Below are 27,233 nucleotides of genomic sequence, written 5' to 3' on the forward strand. Positions count from 1 at the left end.
CTAATCGGAATGCAAATGTTTAGTTGATGTGCTGTTGGTGGTGGTGATTTCTTTAGCGGCACTATCATTGGCGTTAATTGATTTGTTGGTGGCGTTGGCAGGACCAGAGGCTACAGCGGTTGGTGTACGTTTGGTTATTAATTTTCTTATGTTTTGGAATGGTGCATCGAACAGTACTGTCAATACCACGGAGGCAAAGAATATGCACAAATATTCATTGGTATCAAACTGTAAAGGGAATAATTGTTACGATTAGAAATTAGCTAATGAATATAAGATGTATAAGAGTACCCACCATAACTGAGAAGAAATTATAGTAGTGATGGACATGACGACGACGTCCCACATTGAAGAAATATGCCGGGAATTGGGTCAAATAGATGGCATATGACAATTTTGTGGTCACCTGGAAGCCCTTCCATGAGAACATATCTGTGATTTTATCTGCAAGGGAAACAGGTAGGTAAATTAATATTTTTTGTAAAAATTTGTAACTAATTTTTTAAATGTCTTCTTACTTGTATAGCCATTGTGTGAGGCAAAGACCACCCAAACAAAGAATATACACCAGGTGATGGGCACAAAGGCGGCATAAATGGCCGAGTGTGTGCTATTGTATTGATAACTCATGGAACCCATTGGTGCTGGACCCAACAGTGATATCAACAAACAGGCAATTGCCACAGTCCAGCCCCAATACACTTGAGTCTTGGACAATTTAATGCCACGGAATTTACGCAATGCAAAGCCCAAGAAAATGCCCATAATATAAACGGTAGAACGCAATGGAGGGAAGGAGTACATGCGATCAGCTGTGCGGAATAAACGTTTGATGCTGAAAAGAAAACACAAAAACAACATAATTAAGTATTCTCGTGTAAAATACTGAAAATCCTGAACTTACTTGGTACCGAAATAAATGTAATTGGAGAGTTCATACAAAACCGTTACATAATAACGTCCAAATGTGGCCAGCAATGCCAATGCAACCAAAGCCATAGCACCCTTACGTGGCCATTTCCACATGGCGAAAATCATAAATGGAGCCACAGCAAACAGTTGAGTATCAATGCCCAAATGATGGGTATGGGTCAAACACATATTACTGAATCCAAAGTAGTTGTGAATGAAGAGCAAGTTACGCCACCAATTCTTTTTGCAAATATCAGCATGATGTCCAACAACCAAATTCCATTGTGGACCCGAACCCAACATTGGCAAAATGAATGTGCAGAAGAGGATAAGAGCGCCTAGTGGAGGAACAATGCTGAAAATAGACAACAAACAATGTAGATATAGAAATTAATTATATGTTTTATACAAGTATTTTAAGGATTAATTGTGGAGAGGAGGATAGACGGACAATTTAAGGGACACTCACTTAAAGACCAAACCTATTATTACCCAATATTTTAGACAAAACCCAAAATTACGTTAGAAAACTTAATTGTTAAATTCAAAACAATCTTTGCTTGACTTTAACAAATTAAAACTGTTCCATTTCTGGTCCACTAAGTTGACGATGAAGTCATACATAGTAACGAATTAGGAGATTAACCTAACACAAGCAATCCTTTTTAACGTAAAAACAAGATAGATCCATTTTTAAGTCTATTTATGAATGTCCGCTCATCTGTCTGTCTGTCCATGTATTTTGGTAAACAAAGTTCAGGTCATAATTTTGATCTTGTCGTGTCGAAATTTTGCAAAGGTTCTATTGCCTCGAATACATTTTCGTCAGGGTTGGTGCAAAATTTTGTTGAAATCGGTTAATATTATCCACCAAATACATAACGTTTGTTCGATTAAGATGGAATTTTGTACAGAGTATCAAATTGAGCCTATAATAACGTTTTGTAAATTTTCTTGAAATCGGTTCAGATTAGAATATAGATCCCATATACATTTTTCTCGGATTTCTCTCCGAAATGCTGCACCAAACACCTATATTTTGTCCGATTGTGACGAAATGTTGTATAGCGTATTAAATCGAATAGTATGTGCTAAATTTTCATCAAATGGATTTTGATTTTGACATAGCTTTCACATATATTTTGCTCCGATTTCATGCAAATTGTTCCTTACATTTCCAATCTTTGTCCCATTGCAACAAAATTTTGTACTGGATTCCAAATTGAGCCTATAATGACGTGCCTTAAATTTTCATGATATCGCTTCAAATTTGAATATAACACCCATATATATCTTTCTCCGATTTCATGTAAATGGTGCAAAAAACACCCATAGTTTGTCCGAATAGGACGAAATTTTGTATAGCGCACCGAATTAATTCTAGAATGACGTGTATTAAGTTTTGCTGCAATCGGTTCAGATTTGCATATAACTCTCATATATACATGCGACCGACTTTAACTAAATGTTGTACCAAATACCCAACATTTGTCCGATTGTGAAAAAAATTTGTAAACATTAAAAAAATTGTCCCAAACATTAAGTTTTGTTAAAGTCGGTCTAGATTTGCATATTGCTCTCATATATAATTTTATCCAATTTCATATAAATATTACACTAAAGTCTTTAAGTCTGTTGCAAAGATTACAGAATGACACGTATATGCATTGAAGTCGGTTCATATATAGATATAGAGGAAATATTTAATATCGTCCGGTTTTATATTAAGGGTCCACCACGACGTCTGTACAAAATAATTAGAGTGGAACATTTGTTAAGCTTGATTTAAATCCGTGTTATAATTATTTTAAATTCAAATAAGAGTATTTCTCTCTCGCAGTTTTTACTCAAAAAAGAAGAAAATATTACAAATCAAAGAAAGTATTTTTTCTCAATTAAAATTTAATTGTTTAATTCGCTCTTGTCAATTTCATTTCAATAACAATCTACTGGGCCTTCCCGCCATTGTAAAAAAATATGACAAATCAAAGAAATTATTTTTTCTCAATTAAGAAATCTTTGGTCACCAGCGTGTCCACTTCATTCGATGGTCATTATATTTGCAATTTAATATTAAATATCAATTTGATAGGCGAGCTATGTAATATGATTACAATGCCTATTTCCAATTGAATGCGGTTTGCAAACAACCTTGACCGACTCTATCAAAAATATTTTATTTCACTTACACTTTCTGACAACTTTAAAAGCAATTGATTTGCTGATTACTGCTACAGTTACTGTATTCACATTACTATTTTCTCTTTCTTTCGAAGCTGAGACAAATTGTTTACGTGAGTAATAGATGTATTGAAAATGATTAATTACCGGTGTGGATAAAAACATACTACAGGTATTTACAGTAAATGGTCAATGAATTAGGACAAGCAATATTTCGAATTAGTATTTAATATTAATGACATCTAAGCATTTATCATTTCGGCTTCATGTTGTCTGAGAGTGTTATAGCTTTCATACAGGGACGTACGCAGGGGGCGGCCCGCGGGGCCCGGGCCCTCCCCGAAAAAATTTTGTTTGCAACAGCGAATTTTTTCATTTTGTACTACCGGGCCCCCCCAAAATGAAATCCTGTGTACGTTGCTGCTTTCATATAAGGTTCCGTCTTTTTCTGTAATTTGGAGTTTTTCCCAACAAAGGGGCAGCAATTTTCTCTGAGCAAAAACTGATTTACATTCCAATATTCTCTGTTTATGTACAACAAATAGTGGAACGTATAAAAAGTCGAACCTGAACGAACTTGACTATGTTCTAACTTGATTTAAATGGATATTTATATAGGCGAGTTGAAGTCAAAGGGTAATGCATATTTAGATATGAATCAGTGAAGGTTTACTTAGATGTGCCGAATGGAGTTTTATAAACTTTGCTGAGGGTAGCATTTTTTGTAGAGGGGGAATCTTTCATTGTAGGCGGTGAAAGGGTTTTTATTGACAAAGTGAGGACTTTACTTTTTTTATATAATGAGTTGAATGAAGACTTTTAAGAATTGAAGGCAGTAAATTTAATAGGGAGGAAATTCTTTCTAAGAGCTAAAGTACTAACGGCTATCTTGTTGAGTACCAGGGCACTATGACATCATAATGAAAAAGCAGACGAACTAGCTAGATGGAGATCTCAATTCACAGATCTAGCAATCGATGACTCAATCAAACCTCCCATCTGCTACCTTTTCCGGAAAAATTTCCCCTACAGATTTCTCCATATCTTCAATGGATGATCACAATGGACCGAACGGTCTCCGAGTGCTGTAGTCACATTCCTCAAACCTAACCTAGCCTAAGAGCTAAAGTAAGTAGCTTTTTGGTAGACAAGTTGTAGTATAGAATTATTTTTTATAGACGAACTAAAAACAGTTGTTCTTGTTTGGGTACTGCATAGAGTAAATTTTTATAAGCGACCTGAAGACATTTTTTTAGATGTACCGAAAAGGGTCGAGGCTCTAAAGAGAGATCATATTTGAGCTAATCAAGGGAATTTTTATCAATAGATCTGATAAAGGTAGTATTTTCTCATATACAAGCTGGATGAGAAAGTCTATATAGACAAGCTGAAGCCTGCGAATCTTTACAGATAGGCAAGCTTATGGCAGTGAGTCTTTTCGTAGAAGATCTGTAGTAAGGAATCTACAGACGAACTGGAGAAAAACATTATAGTCGATAAGACCAAAAGTGATCATTTAAGCTTGAGACTACAAATGTCTTAAAGGAAATCTGAGGAAGATTTTTACTGATGTCGAGTTGAAAAAAGATTTTGAAGAAGCCAATATATGGAGTTCTTGTAATATATGAGTAATAGATGAGTTCTTGTAATAGATGCTGAACAGTTTTTTAAATGTGCTGAAAATGGTCGCAGCTCTGAAGAGAGATCTTATTCGAGCATATTAAGGGCATTTTTATCAATAGACCTGAGGAGTATTTTCTCATATACGAGCTGGAGCTGAAGGCTGAAGGCTGCAAATCTTTATATTCAAACTTATGTCTTTACGTAGAAGATCTGTAGTAAGGAGTCCACAGACGAATTGAAGAAAGACATTATAGTCGATAAGATAGAAAGAAGTTATTCAAGGACGGAGATCATTTAAGCTTGAATACAACAAATGTCTTAAATGCGATATGAGCGAAATTTTTACTGATGTCGAATTGAAAATAGATTTTGTAGAAGCCGAAGTGAAGTGGACCAGTCTTTTTAGCATGCCCGAATATATTGAAAGAATTTTATAAAAATATTTGATATGAAAAAATATTTTTCAACATTCTTGTTACCATTTCCGGATGCTGTATTTCCAAAACACTCGTAGTAGAAACAATAATAATTGTTACGTTACTTTTTGAAAAAAAAACACACACACAAAATATATTTTATGAGTAGTTGTTATTGTTGTGTTTTGTTTACATGCAATAAAATTTTTAGTGGACATAAACGTGATGTTTTTCGAACGTGATTTTGAAGTCAAAAGCTACCGTAAAAGAAATCTGTATTGTATAGATTAGGGTCACACCCGCAAAAAGATTAATAACGTTGATGTCGATAGTGTTAGGGTAGTGTACAAATCGATTTTTTAATTTAATCGTATAGAATTGTAAACAAATCAAAAATCTATAATCTATTGAAGATCTGTGAATGAATTAAACAATGATTTTTAACTAGTAATAGGAATTTTTTCTATAAAAAATGTCAAGAATTTTTCTTTTCAAAAAAAAAAAAAAAAAAAAAAATCCAATTTTATCTATTCCCACTTGAGGTATTTTTTACAGAAAAAATGCAATCCTGTATTTTTATCCTTATCCTCAATAAAGTTGATTTCATTCGAAATTATTATTTGGTATTTTGGGTTGTAATTTAGTGTCAAATCTCCCTACTAAAAATTACCAATATTGGTCTGTTTTATATGTAAGTCTCCCCATATCGGTACCCCCGAAATTTCAGTATTTGTTAATATGAGTTTGTATAGGAGTCCGCAATATTTTCGTATTTTTGGGAAATTTTCAATGAAAGGGGCTGTAATAATATATTTTGGGTGAACATTGGCCCACTTTTTTGGGTAGTGTGCCTTGGGGAGTTTAGATACTGTCTTGAAATATTCTTACGATTGTTATTGGCTCAAGTTTAAGTGTAGATCCTATTAACGGAACTCCATTATTAGGTATTTTGACGATTTTTGATGCAGTTTTCAACGGAATTGGCTTTATTTTTATATTTTGAGTTCTCATTGGGTTCCAAATATTCTTCCCAAAAAATGTACATATCGTTCGATCTTTGGGTATAGCTTCCACAAAAAAGGTTCAGCGCCTTTATAGGTATTTTAATGGTTCTAGATACATTTTCCAACAGAAGTAACTTCATTGTATTAGGTTGGCGAAAAATAAATCCATTATTTTTATATGAACTATAGGACTTTATTTAACATGCTTCGGAATGTCCTATTTGCGCCAAATATGCGCCGTTTTGTTGTATTAATTGTTACCATAATGCCTATCTCATAGAAGTCCTGCACTCTATTTGCAAAAAACTCTCGTAGTCGATTCCCATAATCCTTCCTAGATACCAGTTTTTTTATCATTAAAGAAAGTTTGCAATGCAAGAAAAATATGATAATCACTTGGTGCCAAGTCCGGACTGTATGGCGTATGCATTAATACTTCCCAACCAAGTTCCCGAAGTTTTTGGTGAGTCACTGTATATGTGTGTGGCCTAGCGTTGTCCTGGCCGTTTCTGGTCAATTGTAAATGGTTTAAACAATTTTATGGTAGATTTTTAGCTTCTGGGCGATGTTATGACTGCTAACATCCCGTTCAATTTCCATCATTTCTCCGATTTTATCGACTTTTTGACGACCGGCCTACCTGTGCGATGTGCATCTTTAAGATTAAAAATTCCTGAATGGAATCTACGAAACCAACATTGCACATAATAGGCTGTTACAGTATCGGAACCACTTTTTTTCTGGAATTAAGTATTTTGGATTCATATTAAGTAGCCAGTATTCAGGTACAACGGTACCCCCATTATTTGGTATTTTGAAGATTTTGGACGAAGTTGTAATTTTAATTGTTTTTTCTCATTGAGTGATTGAAGTATCGGTCGATATCTCTAGCCTAACAATGAATCCCCCCATATAAGGGTTCAACCCCTTTATATGTGTTTTGATGGTCCTAGATGCATTTTCAACCGAAATGGCTATCTTTTAAAATTACGAAATTATTGTATTTTGGCAATATACAATTTTTTAAATATATATATATAGCTTCTGTATAAAGGTCAGTCGTTATTTCCGGTTCAATATCCAAAATCCCCAATCTTACTGTATGTAGTATGATATTTCGTTTTTTCCCTGAGGTGTCCCGTTGCATAGAGAAAAAATCCGCAACCTTCCTGTATGTAGTTTGATTTTTTTTCTATATACTAATTCCGATCGATTTTAGGTATTTTGAATAACCGCATGACGCAAGGTATAAAAAGTTCGTCCCATCCAAACTTAATGATTTTTTTACTTATTCGAATTTTTTAAGATAACTTACCGTATAAAACGATTGATGTATTCATTTTTCAGTTTGATGGTTTGACCCTTATTCAAACGTCCAAAGAATGAATAAGCCGTCAACATGCCACTGAATAATAAGAAGGGATCTGTGTACAAAGAAGCGGCACGGCCAACGACGGTCCAAGGTTGTCCCAAAGACTGAAAATAATAATAATAAAATTTCATAAGAATAAATCTCGTATTTGCAGTAAACATTATAAAAATCCGCATTTAATGCGACAACTTACCTCTGCCATTTCGGTACGATTATCATATGGATTGAAAAATATGGCCATTGACTTGTGAGAGAACAACAACATAATAGCATTTAACAAACGAAGACCATGTACAGCTTCAATATCATCGGACGAGGAGGAGGTGTTGAAGAGCCAGCGTAGATTTTTGTCCAAAGAAAATGCAACGAGCCAATCATCTGAGAATTTTAAACCAAAAATAAATAAATAGAAATATAATTAAAATTTAAATTACCATAAAGAGATAATCTTTTTTGATTTATTTCTGTTTTCTAAATGACAACAGCTACTAGTATTATTAACAACAAATTACAAAAAAACAACAACTAATTATTTAATTATTACTTACTTGGCTTTTTGTTCTTGGTGCAGAGATGATAGACGGTTGACAATATTGTTATCGATAGAATGATGGTAAAGAAACGCCTACAAAAATATAATAATAACAAATTATTATTTAAATGAATATTTCCGGGTTGTGTTTTGTTGTTTTTCTTTTATTAATATATACTTACACAGCCCAGGTGGTACCACTGTCCCATGGTTTATTCTCCTTAACTTGACACATTTGTGGTTCAACACGAACTTTGAAAGAAACACCAGTGGATTCGGTTACATTGTTCAAATATTCTTTGACCGTGTATTCAACATCTTTGTGCGAACAGGATGAGGGTACACAAATACCCCAGTTAATCAGGAAGAAACGTGGTACACGATGGCCAGGCTGTAAAGAAAAAATATGGGGATACAATTAGAAAAAAATTCAGGAAAAAAGTCTATTGAAATTTATCAATAGAAACAAAATCAAGCTTATGTTATTGAGTAGGATAGAATACGGATACAGTTCTCCGAAAAAATCCTGCCCTGGTTATTGAGGCATTATCCCTTCGAAAAAATAGGTCTCGATATTGAGATTTTTTTATAAAAAAAAATATCCGGAATTGAAATAAGACATTTTATCTATTGAAAAGAAAAAGACACGGAAAATGAAGCCTATGGAAAACAATTACAAATGTCGTTATGTTCGGTCTGGCGAAACTTTTTATATCATCCTACCATGAGGTGCACATTTAAAATACCTAAAATGGTTCGGGACTTATGTATTAATTTCCTTTCAAGAGCAAATTAAATACCAAACTATAGACGCTTGGTTGGAAAATGTGGGCTTCACTGGGCGGAAGTGATACGTGACCTCTAACTACGAATATTCTTAAACTTGTATTGAAAATTTTCTATGAACAAGTTGTTAACCCATCAAGATGCCGGAATGCCAAATTACAGCAACTCGACAATGGTAATATAAAGTGGCTCAATTTAGAAAATGCTCCTAGGATCAACATACGTATACGTATAAAGGGGCTGGACCGATTTGTATTATTTGCGAAAGGTCGAATTATTCCCCTTATTGAGAACTCAAAATATAAAATTACAACAAACTTGTCCGGAATTCTCAAAATAAATAACATTAGGGTGTACCAAAACTTGGGTCAATATTTTTGTACTTTTCAATGGGGACTACCCTAAAAAGTGGACCGATATTGGTAATTTGTTGTAGGAAGATTTAGTGCTCAGCAAGAACCCAAAATATCAAATTAGAGTACAATTCCTTGAAAAATTTGCTCAAAACACCGAATATTAGAGGTTACCATGAAGGGGAATAGGGGAATATTGATAACTTTTGGTAGAGAGATTTGAATGAGAACCCAAAATACCAAATTACAGTTAATTAGGTTGGAACCCGTGACCAAAATATGGAATATTGTGAGGGTACTGTTAGATGGGGGTTTAAGCAAAACTAAGGTCTATCTTGATAATTTTTGATAGGTTTGATAGATTACCTACCCAAATGAGAATTAAAAATGTAATAATCATACCCATACCCTCCCCCAAAATAATGAAATAATTTTTAGTAAAAAGTGTCAGTCGGCATTGCCGACCGATATATACAATTATCCTATGGTTTGCGGTGAAGGTCTTCGTAGGTCTTATTATTCGTTACATATAAGGTATATGTTTTTATCAAAGATGATTCAGATTTAATGTTGATAGAGTCGTTTATTCAAATAAAATTTATTTGAAACCCCTTTATGGGGGAGGTACCAGGGTCGAGGGCAGACGGTTCCCAACTAAGATGCGCAAAGTTTGGATGAAATCGGTTACTCCCTTCCAGAGTTATCATGCGCACCAGCCGGCCAGACAGAGAGGCGGACATTTATCGACTCCAAATTGGCTGAAACGGATATGGTCCAAAGAAACATGGGGTCTAAAACCAATATTTCGATGAGGAACATTTTTGCCGTATCAAAAGGTAATGAATCTTAAACCCATATTGGCCATTTTTGAATCCAAGTTATCAAATTATTTCGATTAAAAAACATACCTAGAATACGGAATAAAGGGTGGTACGGTTAGATGGGCCCAGTTTCTTTACCAAACAACCTAAAAATATTGCAATGTATGTACAATGACAAAGCCCCATATTATATATATTGGAAGCTATATCTTGATTCCAACAGACAGCTTGATTTTTTTATAGAGAAAAATTAATCATTATGTGAGGCTTGATTTTTTATAGGAAGAGAGACATCTCTTTAGCAGAGGCTTTTTTATACTCTCTGCCTTATGACTAATTAGGTTATACCCTCAGCCTTATGGCTAATGAGGTTATATACACTTTGATACGGTGAAAATGTGCCTCATCGAAATATTGGGTTTAGAGCCCATGTTTCTTTGGACCAAATTTAGAAAATTTGGAGTCTATTAACATATGTCCGTCTGCCTGGCTGGCTGGTGCGCACAATAACTCTCGAAGGGAGTAACCGATTTCATCCAAACTTTCCACATCTTAATATTTCATCCAAACTTAGTTTAAGTTCGAAGATGAGATATATCGTTCCACTCCTTTTGGTAGGTCCCCCACTAAATGTACAATGTCAAAGCCCCATATTAAATATTGAAAGCTATATCGTGATTCCAACAGACAAACAGACATGGCTAAATCGACATCGAATTTTATTACTTTATGGGGTCTCCTGTGAATATTTAATATCTAATATTATATGTATATAAATATTAATATTAACTGAATATTTGCCAGTCATTTATCAATCTCTCAATTTAAAATAAATATTTTCATTTCATTTGTCTCAATAAAACGGACATTAATACCAATTAAATACGCAAAAAACTTATCGATCGTTTGCTATTTATATTTTTTATTCAAATTCCAAACTAATTCAAATAGGCACTCCCTTATTATTAAACATTATGTGAATAAATTGTATTTTATAAAGGTAAAAATATTTATCCAAAATAAATATTTAATAGAAATTAACTGAATTTAATTCTATACGAAAGAAAGACTGGTGATCATTCTCTGCTGTGAAGTGGAACTCAATGTCCAATGACCTAAACGGTGAATCTGACCTCATGATAATAATAATCCCTAACAACAGTTGTTCTTCCCCACCAAAAAATAATGGAAAAGTTTTATGTATATACAGTTTAACTATATGCATGAGTTGTTCAATTTATTTCACAAATTAGTTTATTTTTCAAATAGGAAAAAAAACAACGTTATGAGTCATCTCAATCTTAAGTTTGAGTCAAATTTAAAAGTAATTATTCTTTTAACTCATAATTGTCTAGTTTACAAATCAAATTCCAAATCCAAAAACACAGGGCCAACCAAGCATAAATATACAATTATCTTTTATTTCCATTTCGAAGATAATTGCATTGTTTGTTGTACACCTGGCAATACCCTAAGACTTTTAATCAAAAAAAATATAAACTTGAACTTGAAAATTGTTTTGCTTTTTGTTAGCATAATAACCAAAAAAATATGAAATGTTAACAAACTTCGTCATGGCTTGTTGTTTCTATTTTTTCTCTCAATTTGGACTGTGATTTTATTTCATTTTAATCGATTGGAAAAGGAAATAACGACGATAATCATCATCGTATTTTAGTCGCTGACATCTAAAGTTCAATGCACCCAACCATACTGCGATCAAAGGTGAACCTATCTGAAATGTTCACAACATATGTATAACATACATAAGCATAACATATGTATGTATGTATGTATGTATGTTTGATGACGACAACTATGGTGATGTTGATGATGATCTCAAAACAAATAGTATGTGAATGCGTTTCTTTGGCTAGATAATTAAATTAAAATAGATACGCAAATTAGTTAAACCAATAAGATGAAGATCAAAACAGATGAATGTTTTTTTTTTTCATTTTCTATGGCTAGAAAACGCAACTGAGTCACATATGTGTGTGTCAGTACAATGTACATATGTGCAGCATGACAAAAGACTTAAGAACCGAACATTAGAAACTAATTTTTATTTTATTTTCCAAATAAAAAGTGAAGGAGTATTTGTAAACTATTGGGCAATGGAAGAAAACTACGTACATTAAAAAAGTGTCTCATTATTGCGACTTTATTTTTTATCTATAGAAAAATGCCTGATGCTTGGTTTCTTTCTATAGAAAAAAATGGCTTTTTATTCTAGCTTAATTTTCTTTTCATGCCTCATTATGAAATAGAAAAAAATGCCTCATTTACAGAGACTTTTCCAATAGAAAAAATGTTTTCTATAGAAAAATGCCTCATTTACTGAGGCTTGATTTTTTTTTTCTATAGAAAAGAATGCTTCATTTACTGAGGCTTGATTTTTTTTCTATAGAAAAAAATGTCTCATTTACTGAGGCTTGATTTTTTCCTATAGAAAAAAATGCCTCATTTACTGAGGCTTGCTTTTTTCCTATAGAAAAAAATGTCTCATTAGGCATGTTTCCCATTAAGTGGGCTATTGTCCGTCTGCCTGTCTGGCCGGCTGGTGTGCATGACAATTCTCGAATTGAATAATCGATTTCATCCAAATGTTGCACATCTTACTATTTCTTCCAAACTATTTATATTTTTAAAATATTTATCCAAAATAAATATTTAATAGAAATTAACTGAATTTAATTCTATACGAAAGAAAGACTGGTGATCATTCTCTGCTGTGAAGTGGAACTCAATGTCCAATGACCTAAACGGTGAATCTGACCTCATGATAATAATAATCCCTAACAACAGTTGTTCTTCCCCACCAAAAAATAATGGAAAAGTTTTATGTATATACAGTTTAACTATATGCATGAGTTGTTCAATTTATTTCACAAATTAGTTTATTTTTCAAATAGGAAAAAAAAACAACGTTATGAGTCATCTCAATCTTAAGTTTGAGTCAAATTTAAAAGTAATTATTCTTTTAACTCATAATTGTCTAGTTTACAAATCAAATTCCAAATCCAAAAACACAGGGCCAACCAAGCATAAATATACAATTATCTTTTATTTCCATTTCGAAGATAATTGCATTGTTTGTTGTACACCTGGCAATACCCTAAGACTTTTAATCAAAAAAAATATAAACTTGAACTTGAAAATTGTTTTGCTTTTTGTTAGCATAATAACCAAAAAAATATGAAATGTTAACAAACTTCGTCATGGCTTGTTGTTTCTATTTTTTCTCTCAATTTGGACTGTGATTTTATTTCATTTTAATCGATTGGAAAAGGAAATAACGACGATAATCATCATCGTATTTTAGTCGCTGACATCTAAAGTTCAATGCACCCAACCATACTGCGATCAAAGGTGAACCTATCTGAAATGTTCACAACATATGTATAACATACATAAGCATAACATATGTATGTATGTATGTATGTATGTATGTTTGATGACGACAACTATGGTGATGTTGATGATGATCTCAAAACAAATAGTATGTGAATGCGTTTCTTTGGCTAGATAATTAAATTAAAATAGATACGCAAATTAGTTAAACCAATAAGATGAAGATCAAAACAGATGAATGTTTTTTTTTTTCATTTTCTATGGCTAGAAAACGCAACTGAGTCACATATGTGTGTGTCAGTACAATGTACATATGTGCAGCATGACAAAAGACTTAAGAACCGAACATTAGAAACTAATTTTTATTTTATTTTCCAAATAAAAAGTGAAGGAGTATTTGTAAACTATTGGGCAATGGAAGAAAACTACGTACATTAAAAAAGTGTCTCATTATTGCGACTTTATTTTTTATCTATAGAAAAATGCCTGATGCTTGGTTTCTTTCTATAGAAAAAAATGGCTTTTTATTCTAGCTTAATTTTCTTTTCATGCCTCATTATGAAATAGAAAAAAATGCCTCATTTACAGAGACTTTTCCAATAGAAAAAATGTTTTCTATAGAAAAATGCCTCATTTACTGAGGCTTGATTTTTTTTTTCTATAGAAAAGAATGCTTCATTTACTGAGGCTTGATTTTTTTTCTATAGAAAAAAATGTCTCATTTACTGAGGCTTGATTTTTTCCTATAGAAAAAAATGCCTCATTTACTGAGGCTTGCTTTTTTCCTATAGAAAAAAATGTCTCATTAGGCATGTTTCCCATTAAGTGGGCTATTGTCCGTCTGCCTGTCTGGCCGGCTGGTGTGCATGACAATTCTCGAATTGAATAATCGATTTCATCCAAATGTTGCACATCTTACTATTTCTTCCAAACTTAGTTCAATTTCGATGATGGGGAATATCGGTCCACTCCTTCTGGTACTTCTTCCACAAAATGGTCAAAATTGAGCAACAAATTAATTTTATAATATCATGCGAACGGACTATCCGATTTTAAGCAACCTTTGCACAACCTTTTATCTCTACCAATTCTAGATCAAGTATGAAAATGGGACCTATTGGTCCACTTCTTCTGGTACCTCCCCCATAATTAGTATAAATCCAATATCAGGTGAATGGAATTTCCGATTTGAACCAAACTTTGCATTACCTAATATCTTTACCAAGCCTAGATCGTGTCCGAAGATGGGACCTATTGGTCCACTCCTTCTAGTACCTCCCCTAAGAAGTGTCAAAATGTTCAATATTTATAAATAAAATATCAGAGGAATGAAATGACTGATTTTAATTAAACTTTGCACAGCCTATTATCTTTACCAAGCCTATATCAAGATGGGACTCATTGGTTCTCACCTTCCGGTATCTCAAGTCTAAGGGTCACATTTTTCAATGTTTATAAATCCAATATCAGGCGAATGGAATTTCCGATTTGAACCAAACATTGCACAACATATTATCTTTACCAAGCCTAGGTCAAGTCACAAGGTGGGACCCGTCTGCCCTGTCCTCTGGTATCTTCCCCCATTAAATCCGAAACATATTTGATATAAATGTTTCCGCAAGCCATATACTGGGGGGTATATATCTGTCGGCAACACCGACTGACAATTTTTTACTTGTTTTACTTTTACAGAAAACAATTGATTTTTGAGGGTTTATAAACCCTACAGCAAATATTTCTACCATATATTTGTTTTTATAAAAAATAAATCCATTATGAAAATGTCGATAAAATCCGTGAAATGATCGAAGTTGACCGGCATGTTAGCAGTCGAAACTTCGCCTGGAGATGAGACATGGATTACATACGACAACCCTGTGCCAAAACGATCGTGGTCAAAGAGCGGTGAAGCACTTCAAACGTTGGCCAAAGCAGGACTAACGGTCAGGTAGGTTCTGCTATGCATATGCTGGGACTGGACGGGGATTATTTATTATGAGTTGCTTCAATATGGCCAAAAGCTAATTTTCTGATCTCTACTGTCAACAACTGGGCCGTTTGAAGATAGCAATTGAGAGGACAGGAGAACGCTAGGCCACACACATCTACAGTGACTTGCTAGAAACTTTGGGAGATTGGTTGGGAAGTTTTAGTTCATCCACCATACAGTCCGGACTTGGCACCAAGCGATTATCAACTTTATCTTGCATTGCAAAATTGCTTCATTTATACAAAATTGGTATCTAGGGAGGATTGTGAAAATCGCTTACTAGAGATTACTTTGCAAATAGAGAGCAGGACTTCCATGAGAGAGGCATTGTGAAGTTACCCTTAAAATGCCAATTAAGGGAACCCCACCCATTCTCGATTTTAATTTTTCAAGATTTTCAATGGGCTGGTAAATCAATACCAATGCTTGTTAAGGTTTGTAACTTTACACATATATAATTGAAGTTTTAAAATAGGAGAAAAATAATTTACAAAAAAAATTGTTATCGTTTTGTTGTTGTTTTTTGTAATTAAAGAAAAGTCCTTATTTTTGATGGCGGGCATGAGAACTCCTCACTGGAACATCGGAATCCGAAAATTCCAACGGTGTTCGAAAGAGTACATGTCTGGCTCTGGTATGAACTAGGATTATTGACTTCGCTCTAATAATAACAAAATGGCGGACCTTTGAAAAAATATTTTTGGAAAATCGCCGATTTTTTACCAAAACCCAGGTTAAAAAATAAGGAAGATCTTCACCGATTGGCTTTATCCTAGTTCATACGAAAGCTATACACTCACAGAGAAACGTGTAAAAATTTGAAATCGATTGGGTTATTAGTTTTTGAGTTATTGTGCCCGCCATTCGAAAAAAAATTTTCAGAAAACAACGCGTTTAAAGTTTGAGAAGCCCTTCAGCCGTCACTTGATGCTGACTCAATAAATCAGCTATATCTTCAAGAGTTCTTGAGATTTTCATCTGAAATTTTGTAGGGACATTCTTTAATTAGTGAAGATTCGAATTATATTAACAAAATTTTTGACCCCGAGAATGGGGGGGGTCCCCTTAATCATACAACAAAACGGTGCATGTATGGCCAGATCGGACATTCCGAAGCATGTTAAAAAAAGTCCTCTAGTTGATATGAAAATAAAGATCATTCAGACTATTCCTATGAAATATATAATGGCTTTGTCATGGATGACGACATAGCGTTCTTATAGAAGCTTAAAATCCTGTAGAAGGAGGGCCTTTATATGAGGGGAATACCACCTGAAAGATTTATTGAAAACATTGAAATAGGATGGTTGTACACATTTATAACATTTTAGCAATTCAAATTTTGTTCTGCAAGAACACCAATTTAATTTAAATTAAGATAAAGTTATAGAAGTTTAAAATGTGTTATTTTTGTGTTAGACCCCCAAGGCCATTTATAAATGTCTTGATAACTCTAATGTTTATTAGATGTTTTTTTTGTAATCATGCTCTTGAAATAACTATTCATAAGAAAATGATGAGTACGTGACCACATTTTTCGTATAGTAATTCGAATACATGATATAGATTATATAAGCTATTTCCGTTGTTGAAATCACAATAAAAATGCCCCTAAACTATTAAATCTAAATTTGCTTTTAAGATTTATTACCTCATTTACGGAGATAAAAAGTTGAGGCCTCTATTCGTAATTGTCATTTGATAGAATTACAAAAATGGACATTAACGTTTTAACAAAAACAATTTTCAATAGCCAGACAAAACCAATTATTTACAAGTTAACAAAATTAAAAAAAAAATCAACGAAAATTTACCAGATTTTCGGTAGTACAATTTCGTTTTCATTTTGAATGTAATTCACACCTGAATTATTTGCTAAAAACAAATACGACTACAACAACACTACTATAACACTAATAAACAAATCATAGTCCCATTATTGTGGTTGTTGTTACTGTGATGTAATAATAGGACAGGAGAGCCGGTGGAGTGTGGCCAGATGCTGTGTTGGTGGTCGGATGGCCGTATGTACCACAAAAAAGCGACTGTATACAATATGGGTAATTAATCGTACAACCACACGACGACAATTTAAATTATAATTTGTTGCTGTAGGTCTTTGTTGTTGTTGCTTTGTTTTCTTAGATGTATTTTTAAACGGATGCCGATAATGTTGTTTGTTGCTATTGTTCGTAATTCGTAAAGTTATTCAGTGGAAATTAATTTGTTAAATAATTGAGCTTTTTTTATTTGTGTTTTCAACCAAAATGAAGAAAAAAATAAAATATTCAATGAATTTACTCATTGTGTATAGAAGAGAAGAAGCAGAAGCAGTAAATATAATAATGAGCTTTAAGCCCGACAAGAAAACACTTCGCGACGAATTAGCAAATTTGTAATAACAAACAGACGACTAATGTGCTGATGATTAATGTCGGAGTAGGGTTCGTAGAGGGGACTCGGTTATGCTTCGATGACAACAACGACTTTGTTGACGTTGTCAACAAATAAAATATTTATTTTTTCTTGTTTCGAATATAATTTGATAATAGTTGAAATTCTTTAGACATTTGAGTGAAGAAGGGAGAGTATCTTAAAGAAGATATCTTGTATGGCAACAAAATTTGTTTTATTCTTTCTTTATACAAAATTCAGCAAGTCATCCTGACGCGTGTTAATCGTTATTATAAACAAATTACTAAATTTGCATATGAAAAAGACTTTGGACTGTGTGTTTTTAGTCGAAAATTTACACTGAGATCAGATTTATTCTAAAAACATTTTTTAGGATTTATCTTTTCAAAGAAAAAAGTAATCTTCAGTGGTATGAGGTATTTTTTTTTATAAAAAACAAACCTTAGTTTTCTATAGAAAAAAGTCAAGCTTCAGTTAAGTAGGCATTTTTTTCTATAGGAAAAATTCATGCCTAATTTAATGAGACGTGTTTTTTATAGAAAAAATCAGGCCTCGTTTAATGAGACATTTTCTATAAAAAATGTGAACCCAGTTTATGAGGCATTTTTTTCTACAGAAAAAAAATCAGGTTCAGTTTATGGGACACTTTTTTCTACAGGAAAATAGCAGGACTCATTAATTAGGACACTTTTTTCTATAGAAAAATAATCAGGACTATTAATTGTTTTTTTTTTATAGAGAAAAAGCCAAAACTCAGTTCAATAAGGAATTTTTTATAGAAAAAAATGAAACCTCAATTCTCTGAACCATTTTTTCTATAGGAAAAATCGAACCCCATTTTTTAAGCATTTTTCTATAGAAAAAAAATCGAGCCTCAGTTAATGAGGCATTTTTTTCTACAGAAAAAAATCAGGTAGAGTTTATGGGACACTTTTTCCTACAGGAAAATAGTAGGACTCATTTTTTTTTCTATAGAAAAATAATCTGGACTATTAATTGTTTTTTTTTTTCATAGAAAAAATAGGTATCATATAGTAAAGCCTCAGTTTTCCATAATAAAAAAGTCAAAACTTTTTCTATAAAAAAAATCGAGCCCCAGTTAACGATGCATTTTTTTTTATAGAAAATAGTCGAGCCTCAGTTAATGAGGCATTTTCTTCTATGGAAAAAAATCGAACCTCTGTTAATGAGACATTTTTTCTATAGCAAAAAATCAAGCCTCAGTTATTGAGTCATTTTTTTATACAAAATAATCAGGCCTCAATTCAGTGAAGTATTTTTTCTATAGAAAAAAATTGGGCCTCAGCTCAGTGAGGCATTTTTTCTATAGAAAAAAAGCAGGCTTCAGTACAATGAGTCATTTTTTATTTTAAAAATCACGCCTCACTTAATGAGGCATTTTTTCTATAGAAAAAAATCAAGCTTCAGTCTATGATACCTATACCTCGAAATAGTAGTCATGTGCGCCGCATGCCTATTGAAATAAAGATTGAGCTCGCAGTATTTAAGATAACAATACCTCCAAATTACGACATTTTGCGAACTTTTTTCCTCGAATTGGCTGTAATTTGGTATTGTGGGTAAATCTTCCTACCCCCTTTTATTCCGCTTTTTGGCCAAGCTATCAATGGTTAGTCAATCCCAACATGAAAATATAAATAAAGGTCCACGTTCTGGTATAGCCTAGCCTCCTTATAAAGGCATTTACCCAATGCAATATATTTTGGTTTTTGGGCACGGGTAGAAATCTCTCTTCCCAAAATTATCAACATTGCCCAATATTATGGCATGCCCATTATTGGTTATTTTGGCACCATGACATAGCTCATGTATAGAAGTCCCGATCCCGATTTTGGTGAAGGGGCAACAAATTCGGAAGGTGTTTACAAATAAAATTAAAACTTCTGTTCTCTGGAATCCGGCTCATTTTTTTGTATAGAAAAAATGCTCAAAGAACTGGGATTTTAGGTTTTTTGTTTAGAGACAAGTTCGACAAGTTCTTTTAAAACTACCCCGATGGTAAATGAGGATTAATTCTTTCTATAGAAAATAATTACTCAGAAAATAGTGGATCCTTCTTTTTCAGGAGAAAGAAAAAATAGTCAGGTGACTGCAGAAAAAATATCTCATTAATTCGGTTTCATTTTTTCCAACAAATATTCTGATACTAATTTCAGATTTTTTATATAAAAAAAATTAGCATACATTTTATACAATAACAAAAAATCTCCAATAACTTGCTAACCTTGAACAAAGAATTTGTAAATAATTTTTTTTATTAAACATAATTGCCTATTCTAGATTTTTAAAATGTTCTAAAAAATACAAAGAAAATAATTGTTTGTTATTTTGTAATAAAACTAGTTTTTACAACTTATTTTTTAAACATCATAACAAAAAAAAAATCGTTTTACAACATATCACAAGATTGGTCTAGTTTTTAATATTGGTAATGGTCATAGTAGCGTAATTAAAGATCATTTAGTTTTGACATTGAAAAGCTCATGCCATTCGATAAGAATGGATATTCAAAAAACAATGTTTCTTATTTTATTATGGAGTATATAATACAATTTTTTATTATCATTATATGAATGTTGATTGAATACCATCGGCAAGCACATTTATCAATAAGTTATTATCTATAAGAATAAAATAGTCAGGGGGAAACAAGTTTTAGTTCAGCTATTTAAAATAAAAATGTTGTTCGGAAATCATATGCATGAAATATAAATAACCAAAAGCCTAGTACATTTTTAGCATTGTATATTATTAAAGTTTGTGTCTTGAGTCGTTTGTTTGGTCATTTTTAGAAAAATAATATTTTATATTAAGAATTTATGTTTTTACCATTCACCATTGCATCCGAATATATTCAATTGGGTGACTAAGAATTTTACGTAAAAAAATAACCATTCCAGACTCAATCAAATGTAAGATCTGTGAAATTATGTAATGAGAGGTACTAAATATATCGCTGGCCTAATAATGAAAATTCCGAATAATCATCATCTGAAATGATTTCACAATTGTTCAAAGTATTCTTCGCACTCAAACCTATTTTCCAATAGAGACACCTCCACTTCGATTGAAACAACCCTAAAAAAAGGGTTTTTGAACTTTTCAATATTGAATTCTGACAATGAAAATCTTTGACTACGTGTAGAGATGGTATTTACCGGGTAAATACCCAAGGGGTGGGTAAATACCGGGTAAATACCCATTTGCGGGTATTTATTTGGGTATTTACTATATTGACTCGGTAATACAACATCTTACACCCTATTTCCGGGTTTCTGTTATCAAATCGATTTAGAATAGTTAGTTTTACGATACTTTAAAGACGTGGGTAAATACTTGGGTAAACACCCGAGTTTTTACCCGAAAAATGGGTAAAAACTCATTAACTGCCGAACCACTTGACATAGGCGGCCAAAATTTTGCACACATGTTTCTAATGACAAAGCAAATATAGAAATCCAACATGGGGTTCCTGGGTCCAAGTTTTGATATAGCCCCCATATAACCGCATCTCCCGATTTAAGGTATTTTTAGCCTATTAGACACATTTTGAGGCCCAATTTGCTGAAATTTTTTTGAGAATTTACCCAAAAATTGGGTATAAACTCACTAACTGCCGATCGGGAGGTACGGTTATATGGGGGCTATATCAAAACTTGGACCCAGGGACCAAATTTTGGATTTCTATATTTGATTTGTCATTAGAAACATGTGTGCAAAATTTTGGCCGCCTATGTCAAGTGGTTCGGCAGTTAGTGAGTTTATACCCAATTTTTGGGTAAATACTCAAAATAGGTGTACCTTTGTATGGGGGCTACCAGTAAACGTGGACCTTCATACATAAAATTATGCAGGGACATTTGGTACCCAAAAAGAACACTCTGTGCCAAATTACAGCCAATTTGGCATTAAAATGTGTCTAATAGGCAAAAAATACCCTAAATCGGGAGATACGGTTATATGGGGGCTATATCAAAACTTAGACCCAGGGATCCCATGTTGGATTTCTATATTTGCTTTGTCATTAGAAACATGTGTGCAAAATTTTGGCCGCCTATGTCAAGTGGTTCGGCAGTTTATGAGTTTATATTCAATTTTTGGGTAAATACTCAAAATAGGGGTACCTTTGTATAGGGGCTACCAGTAAACGTGGACCTACATACATAAAATTTTGCATGGACATTTTGTACTCAAAAAGAACACTCTGTGCAAAATTACAGTCAATTTGGCCTTAAAATGTGTCTAATAGGCTAAAAATACCTTAAATCGGGAGATACGGTTATATGGGGGCTATATCAAAACTTGGACCCAGTGGTTCGGCAGTTAATGAGTTTATACCCAATTTTTGGGTAAAAACTCGGGTATTTACCCAAGTTTTTACCCACGTCTTTAAAGTATCGTAAAACTATTCATTCTAAATCGATTTGATAACAGAAACCCGCAAATAGGGTGCAAGATGTTGTATTACCGATTCAATATAGTAAATACCCAAATAAATACCCACAAATGGGTATTTACCCAATTTACCGGGTATTTACCCTTTGGGTATTTACCCACTGCCCATCTCTAACTACGTGTCATTGACTTGTCATTGAAGGCATGCACAAATTCTGTAGATTTTATTTTGCTATTCTTGATTTTATCTTTCGCCAAAAGAAGACCTATGAATATTTATGTATCAAGAACACATAATAAAAAACTAACCCAAATTATGGCAGATATTTTAAAAAAGACTGTTAGAAAGTTTTAGTTTGCTATATAAAATTTTAGTATAAGACAGCATTTTTTAGTGTTGGAAAATAAAAAAAAATAAATCGGGATTTTTAATGATTTTTTCTTTGGGTTTTTTGCCAAACTAAAATCAGGTCCGACAACATAAAATCGAGAATGTTATAATTTGTTTTATGAGCCTAGCTAATAATGATTTGCATAGAAACAATGAAAGAAATAAACATTTTGTGGTGTTTAAATAGTTTTATGTTTTGAATACTAACTATAGAAACAACGAAACGAAAGACTTAAGAAACAAACGGTGTTCATTTCAATTAGCTGGGTGATGATGATTTCTTTATGATTTTTACAATTTTCTATTAGAATGTTTCCATAATAAAACAAGTTTTTTATTGCAAATGATAATACTAATAGAATCTTTAATTTGTTGATAAAAATAATCAAAATAGAACATAAAGTTTTTTCTGTTCTGGTGAAACGAGAGTAGTTTGAGAATATTGTGATTAGCATCTTGAAATTGTTTAATTTTTTAGAGAATTTGTTAATATTTTATTGTATACTAAGAATATATGATTTTCATTTTATAATTTCATGTAAGGATAATTATTGATGCAATAAAAATAATCAGTTGAAGACAGATAAATTACTAAGTAGTTCTAAAGAAAAATCGGCCAATGAAAAGGTAATAGTCAATTTAAACCAAGAATATTACATTATATACCTTGGGAGTTGAAATATTATTTTAGGTCTATACGACAGAATATATTTTTACCCTAAGATACATTTACTTGAATGGGCAATATGAAATAAATATCGGCCAAAGTCATTGGAGATAATATACACATTATGTTATTTTTATTATTAGCTCGTACTATATATGCCCAGATGATATATCGGATAGCAAAACAAGTACAACGAAAAAAATTAAAAAAAATACTTCGTCTAGGTCGAATATCCTACCCTTTTGAAGGATACTGTCATTCATAGCAAGTATGGCCAAAACTTTTGAAAGCAAATTTGCAACGGCAATCTCTTCCATAAAAATTTCTCAGAAAGTGAGGTTCTCAGGATGAGTGAGGTGAGGTTTTGCTACTGAAAAAAATCAAACTTCACTTCTCTGAGGAATTTTTAGAACAAAAATCCTCATAGAACTGAGGTTGGATTTTTTCTATAGAAAAAATTTCACACAGAACTGAGATTTGATTTTTTTATAGAAAAAAATTCTAAGAGAACTGAGGTTTCAGTTAATGAGGCATTTTTTCTATAGAAAAAGAATCAAGCCTCAGTTCAGTGAGGCAATTTTTTTATTCGGTATTTGGTCAAGTTTTTTCATGAATTGACTTTAATTTGAAATTTATCTCGCTACCAAAAATGATCAATATTGGACCCTGTTTCGGTTTTGCACCAATAACCCAATTTTTCGTTATTTTGGGAAACATGTCTTCTCTACTAAAAATTACCAATATTGTTCCATGTCCTCAGAGAACAGAGGTTTGATTTCTATTATAGAAAAAATCCTCAGATGACTGAGTTTTGATTTTTTTCTATAGAAAAAATCTCTTCAGAGGACTGACGTTTGATTTTTTTCTATAGAAAAAAATTCCTCAGAGGACTGAGGTTTGATTTTTTTATATAAAAAAAAAATCCTCAGAGATCTGTCTCAAAATGACATTTTTACTTGTTTCAGACCTCTGAAGATTTGAGGTTCTCAGAGGTTCTGAGTTCTCAGAGGATTGTTTCTACAGAAAAATCAAAACTCATGACTTGTTTCTATAGAAAAAAATCAAACCTCAGTTATGTGAGGATTTTTTTCTACAGAAAAAAATCAAAAACCCTGTTCTTTGAGGATTTTTTCTACAGTAAAACTGTTATTTTGAGGCATTGGTTTCAAAATAGATAAAAACTATAAATAACGAGACTATGTCATGGAACATTCCGATCAGGAGATAACGAAATACCAAAATATAGACACTCAGATTGAAAAAAGGTCTAGGACCTTGAATACACCGAAAATGACTTGCGACGGCTATGTGGAAACATGGACATATATTGAAAATGTTCTATAAAGAAGTTGTTGACCCTTCATCGTTACGGAATCCTAAAATATAATCACTTTGATAGGAAAATGTGCCTAGGATCATCAAACAAATATAAAGGGGGAGGATCTTTCGCTTTTATTTCCAATGTCATATTATTCCAAACCTTGGGCCTATGTTGTGGGATTTTCTAAGCATTGACAATCCAAAATATGAAATAATCAATTATTTTGGTTAAAAAATGTACACAAACTCCCTAAAATATTGAAATTTGCGAGATACTGTATATGAGGACCAATTTTCATAATTTTGTTACTAAATACCAAATTAAATTAATAAATTAATGTGAAATAACAAATTACAGCCAACATATAATGGGGGCTAGCCCGAAAGAGACGCCAATGTTGATCATTTTTTGTATTTTCCACTCAATTATTATCCAAATTGAAAATTACATCCAATTTTATTAGAGCAATCATCAAATATAACACAGATATGTAACTCGGTAGGTTATGTTGTTCGTATCAACATTAGCTTAATATCTGGTATTTATATCGAAAAATTTTGGAAAATACATATGCGAATTTTATAATTGGAATACAGTGTCTGAAATAAACAAACAATGGAATGCTAAATGACCCCAGTTTGTTATAACAACCAAACACGCGGTTACAACACCCACCAATTGGATGTAGAGACGGATTGTCTATGTCAAAACAAAACACAACCGATCGCTGAATAGTGGTGTTTATTTATTTTTTGTGAGGAATGCATTTAAGAGAATTCATTGTGAATTTCCACTTCATGGTAAAGGGCTACAAAGTTTCTTGTTCGGCTAAAGGTCAATGAAAACTTTTATTTGTGTTCTATAATACATGTATCAGCAAGTTTTTTTTTTACTCTAAGAATCTGAGTGTAGATCAGAGCTCCCTATTTACAAGCGATATTGATTTTGTTTCTAATTTCTCAACCATTATCGTATTTGACTAACCTCTCCTAAGATGAATATTTCTAATATCTCTCAATCAACAAGACAATACCGTTTTCGAATACAGTTACCTCTTTTATATTTCTTAACAACCTTCGATGCTTCAAACCCAATCAAATGCAATCATTTTACAATTTCATTGTAACGTGCACCAATTTCAACAGCTCTAAAACTTTAATCATCACTTTTCATTTTTCCTCTTTCTCAATTTTCACCACCCAAAATCGGAGCATAAATAGATAGATATGCTAATAAGTGTCAGTTTAAATTATGATTACAACTACTTACATCATCGAATTCACTGCGGAATGGACCATGTGATCGAACAAGATTGAAAAATGTTTGCAAACGTTTCGATTTATGTGGCAATTCGGGTTGAGCATAAGCCAAACAATATTGTCCCTTCATTTCGACATTGGAGCCCGTTGCAGCATCATCATCGCCGCCACCATTCACCATTTGTTGCTGATGCACTCTCAGACATTGATCGAAATCGCCCAACTGATTGATGTTGCCATTCAAGATGCCAGAGTTAAGTTTGCCAGTTGAGTCGTGCACTGTAATAAAAAAAAAAAACAGAAATTATTATTATGGAAATGCATTGGAAAAAAGTTTCTATACAACAATCATTATTACTACAAAAGACAAAAACTATTAGTTAATATTAACATAATTTGTATATTTTTATTTTCTAAAGATGTATTTTTAATTTTTTATTTATTTTACATTTTATTACAACTGACTTGTACCACTTCGTGGTCGTGGGATACCACCAGTTACTTTGTTGTTAATATTTATGTTTATTTTTTATTCATTCTTTTGAATTTGAATTAATTATTTACATGAGAATGAGCTGTAAGATCATCATCACGATATAATACTTCACAAAAGGTATCAATATTAGGGCGGGGGAATTTATAAATCAATGAAGTTAGTTCCCTTTTGTTCGATGTAACTGTGAACTTTACGCTTACCTATTATGATGAGGGCAATTGGTTGACGTGTGTGTAGAGATAATTTTAAAATATTAGGTTGGGGAAAAAGAAATCCATTTTTTTTTTGTAAATGGTTTAAAACAGTTATGGTCGATTTTTAGCTCCGGCTGCTAAATTCTTGGTCAACTTCGATTATGTCTACGATTTTGTCGACATTTAAGATCAAAAATCCTGAACTGAATCTACGAAACCAAAATTGAACCTAATTGGCTGTTACAGTATCGGAACCATAAACACCATTCACAATTTTAGCCGATTAGCTTGCATTTTCGCCCTTGTGAAAGAAAAACTGTAAACATGTACCGACTTTTCTCATTGTTTACTTCCATTTTTAACACCCTGTAACTCACAACTGAATGCACCAAACAAAAAAAGCAAAATAATTTTTTTACTGCGAATTGTCACCCTTCAACGAGTATAAATCTGAAATTGTTTGATCAATACTTTACAAGAAATCTAGCCATCTGTCGAAAAAAGAATGAATTTATTTTTCCCCAACCTAATATTTGGAACTTCAGTTCTTCCAAAGAAGAAGGAGGATACTTTGGGCTCTTCGATAGAAGAATATGGAGAAACTCAATTTGTATATAAAATAAAACGAACTTCAGCTATAGATGAGGAGACCTTCAGGACTTCTATGGAAGATATACATACCTCCAGATTCTATAGAAGAAGACTTTCAACTCGACAATAGGGGGCCTTC

At 32.6% G+C, this 27,233-nt stretch overlaps 1 protein-coding gene across 1 annotated transcript; it reads right to left on the reverse strand.

Moving 5' to 3' along the window:
- Positions 1-26,092, reverse strand: LOC133328319 (nose resistant to fluoxetine protein 6-like; the record flags this gene model as incomplete). The annotated part of the gene is made up of 9 exons (XM_061536886.1): positions 1-228; positions 296-444; positions 519-835; positions 905-1,267; positions 7,452-7,612; positions 7,702-7,886; positions 8,057-8,133; positions 8,223-8,431; positions 25,824-26,092. Coding segments are annotated over 9 exons (1,958 nt in total), but the record flags the coding sequence as incomplete, so codon positions are not given.
- Between the last annotated feature and the right edge of the window lie 1,141 nt (positions 26,093-27,233).

The sequence above is a fragment of the Musca vetustissima genome, unplaced genomic scaffold (assembly GCF_032173495.1).
Source record: "Musca vetustissima isolate MV318-11 ecotype Yass unplaced genomic scaffold, APGP_CSIRO_Mvet_v1 utg16502, whole genome shotgun sequence".
In the NCBI taxonomy this organism is placed as follows: domain Eukaryota; kingdom Metazoa; phylum Arthropoda; class Insecta; order Diptera; family Muscidae; genus Musca; species Musca vetustissima.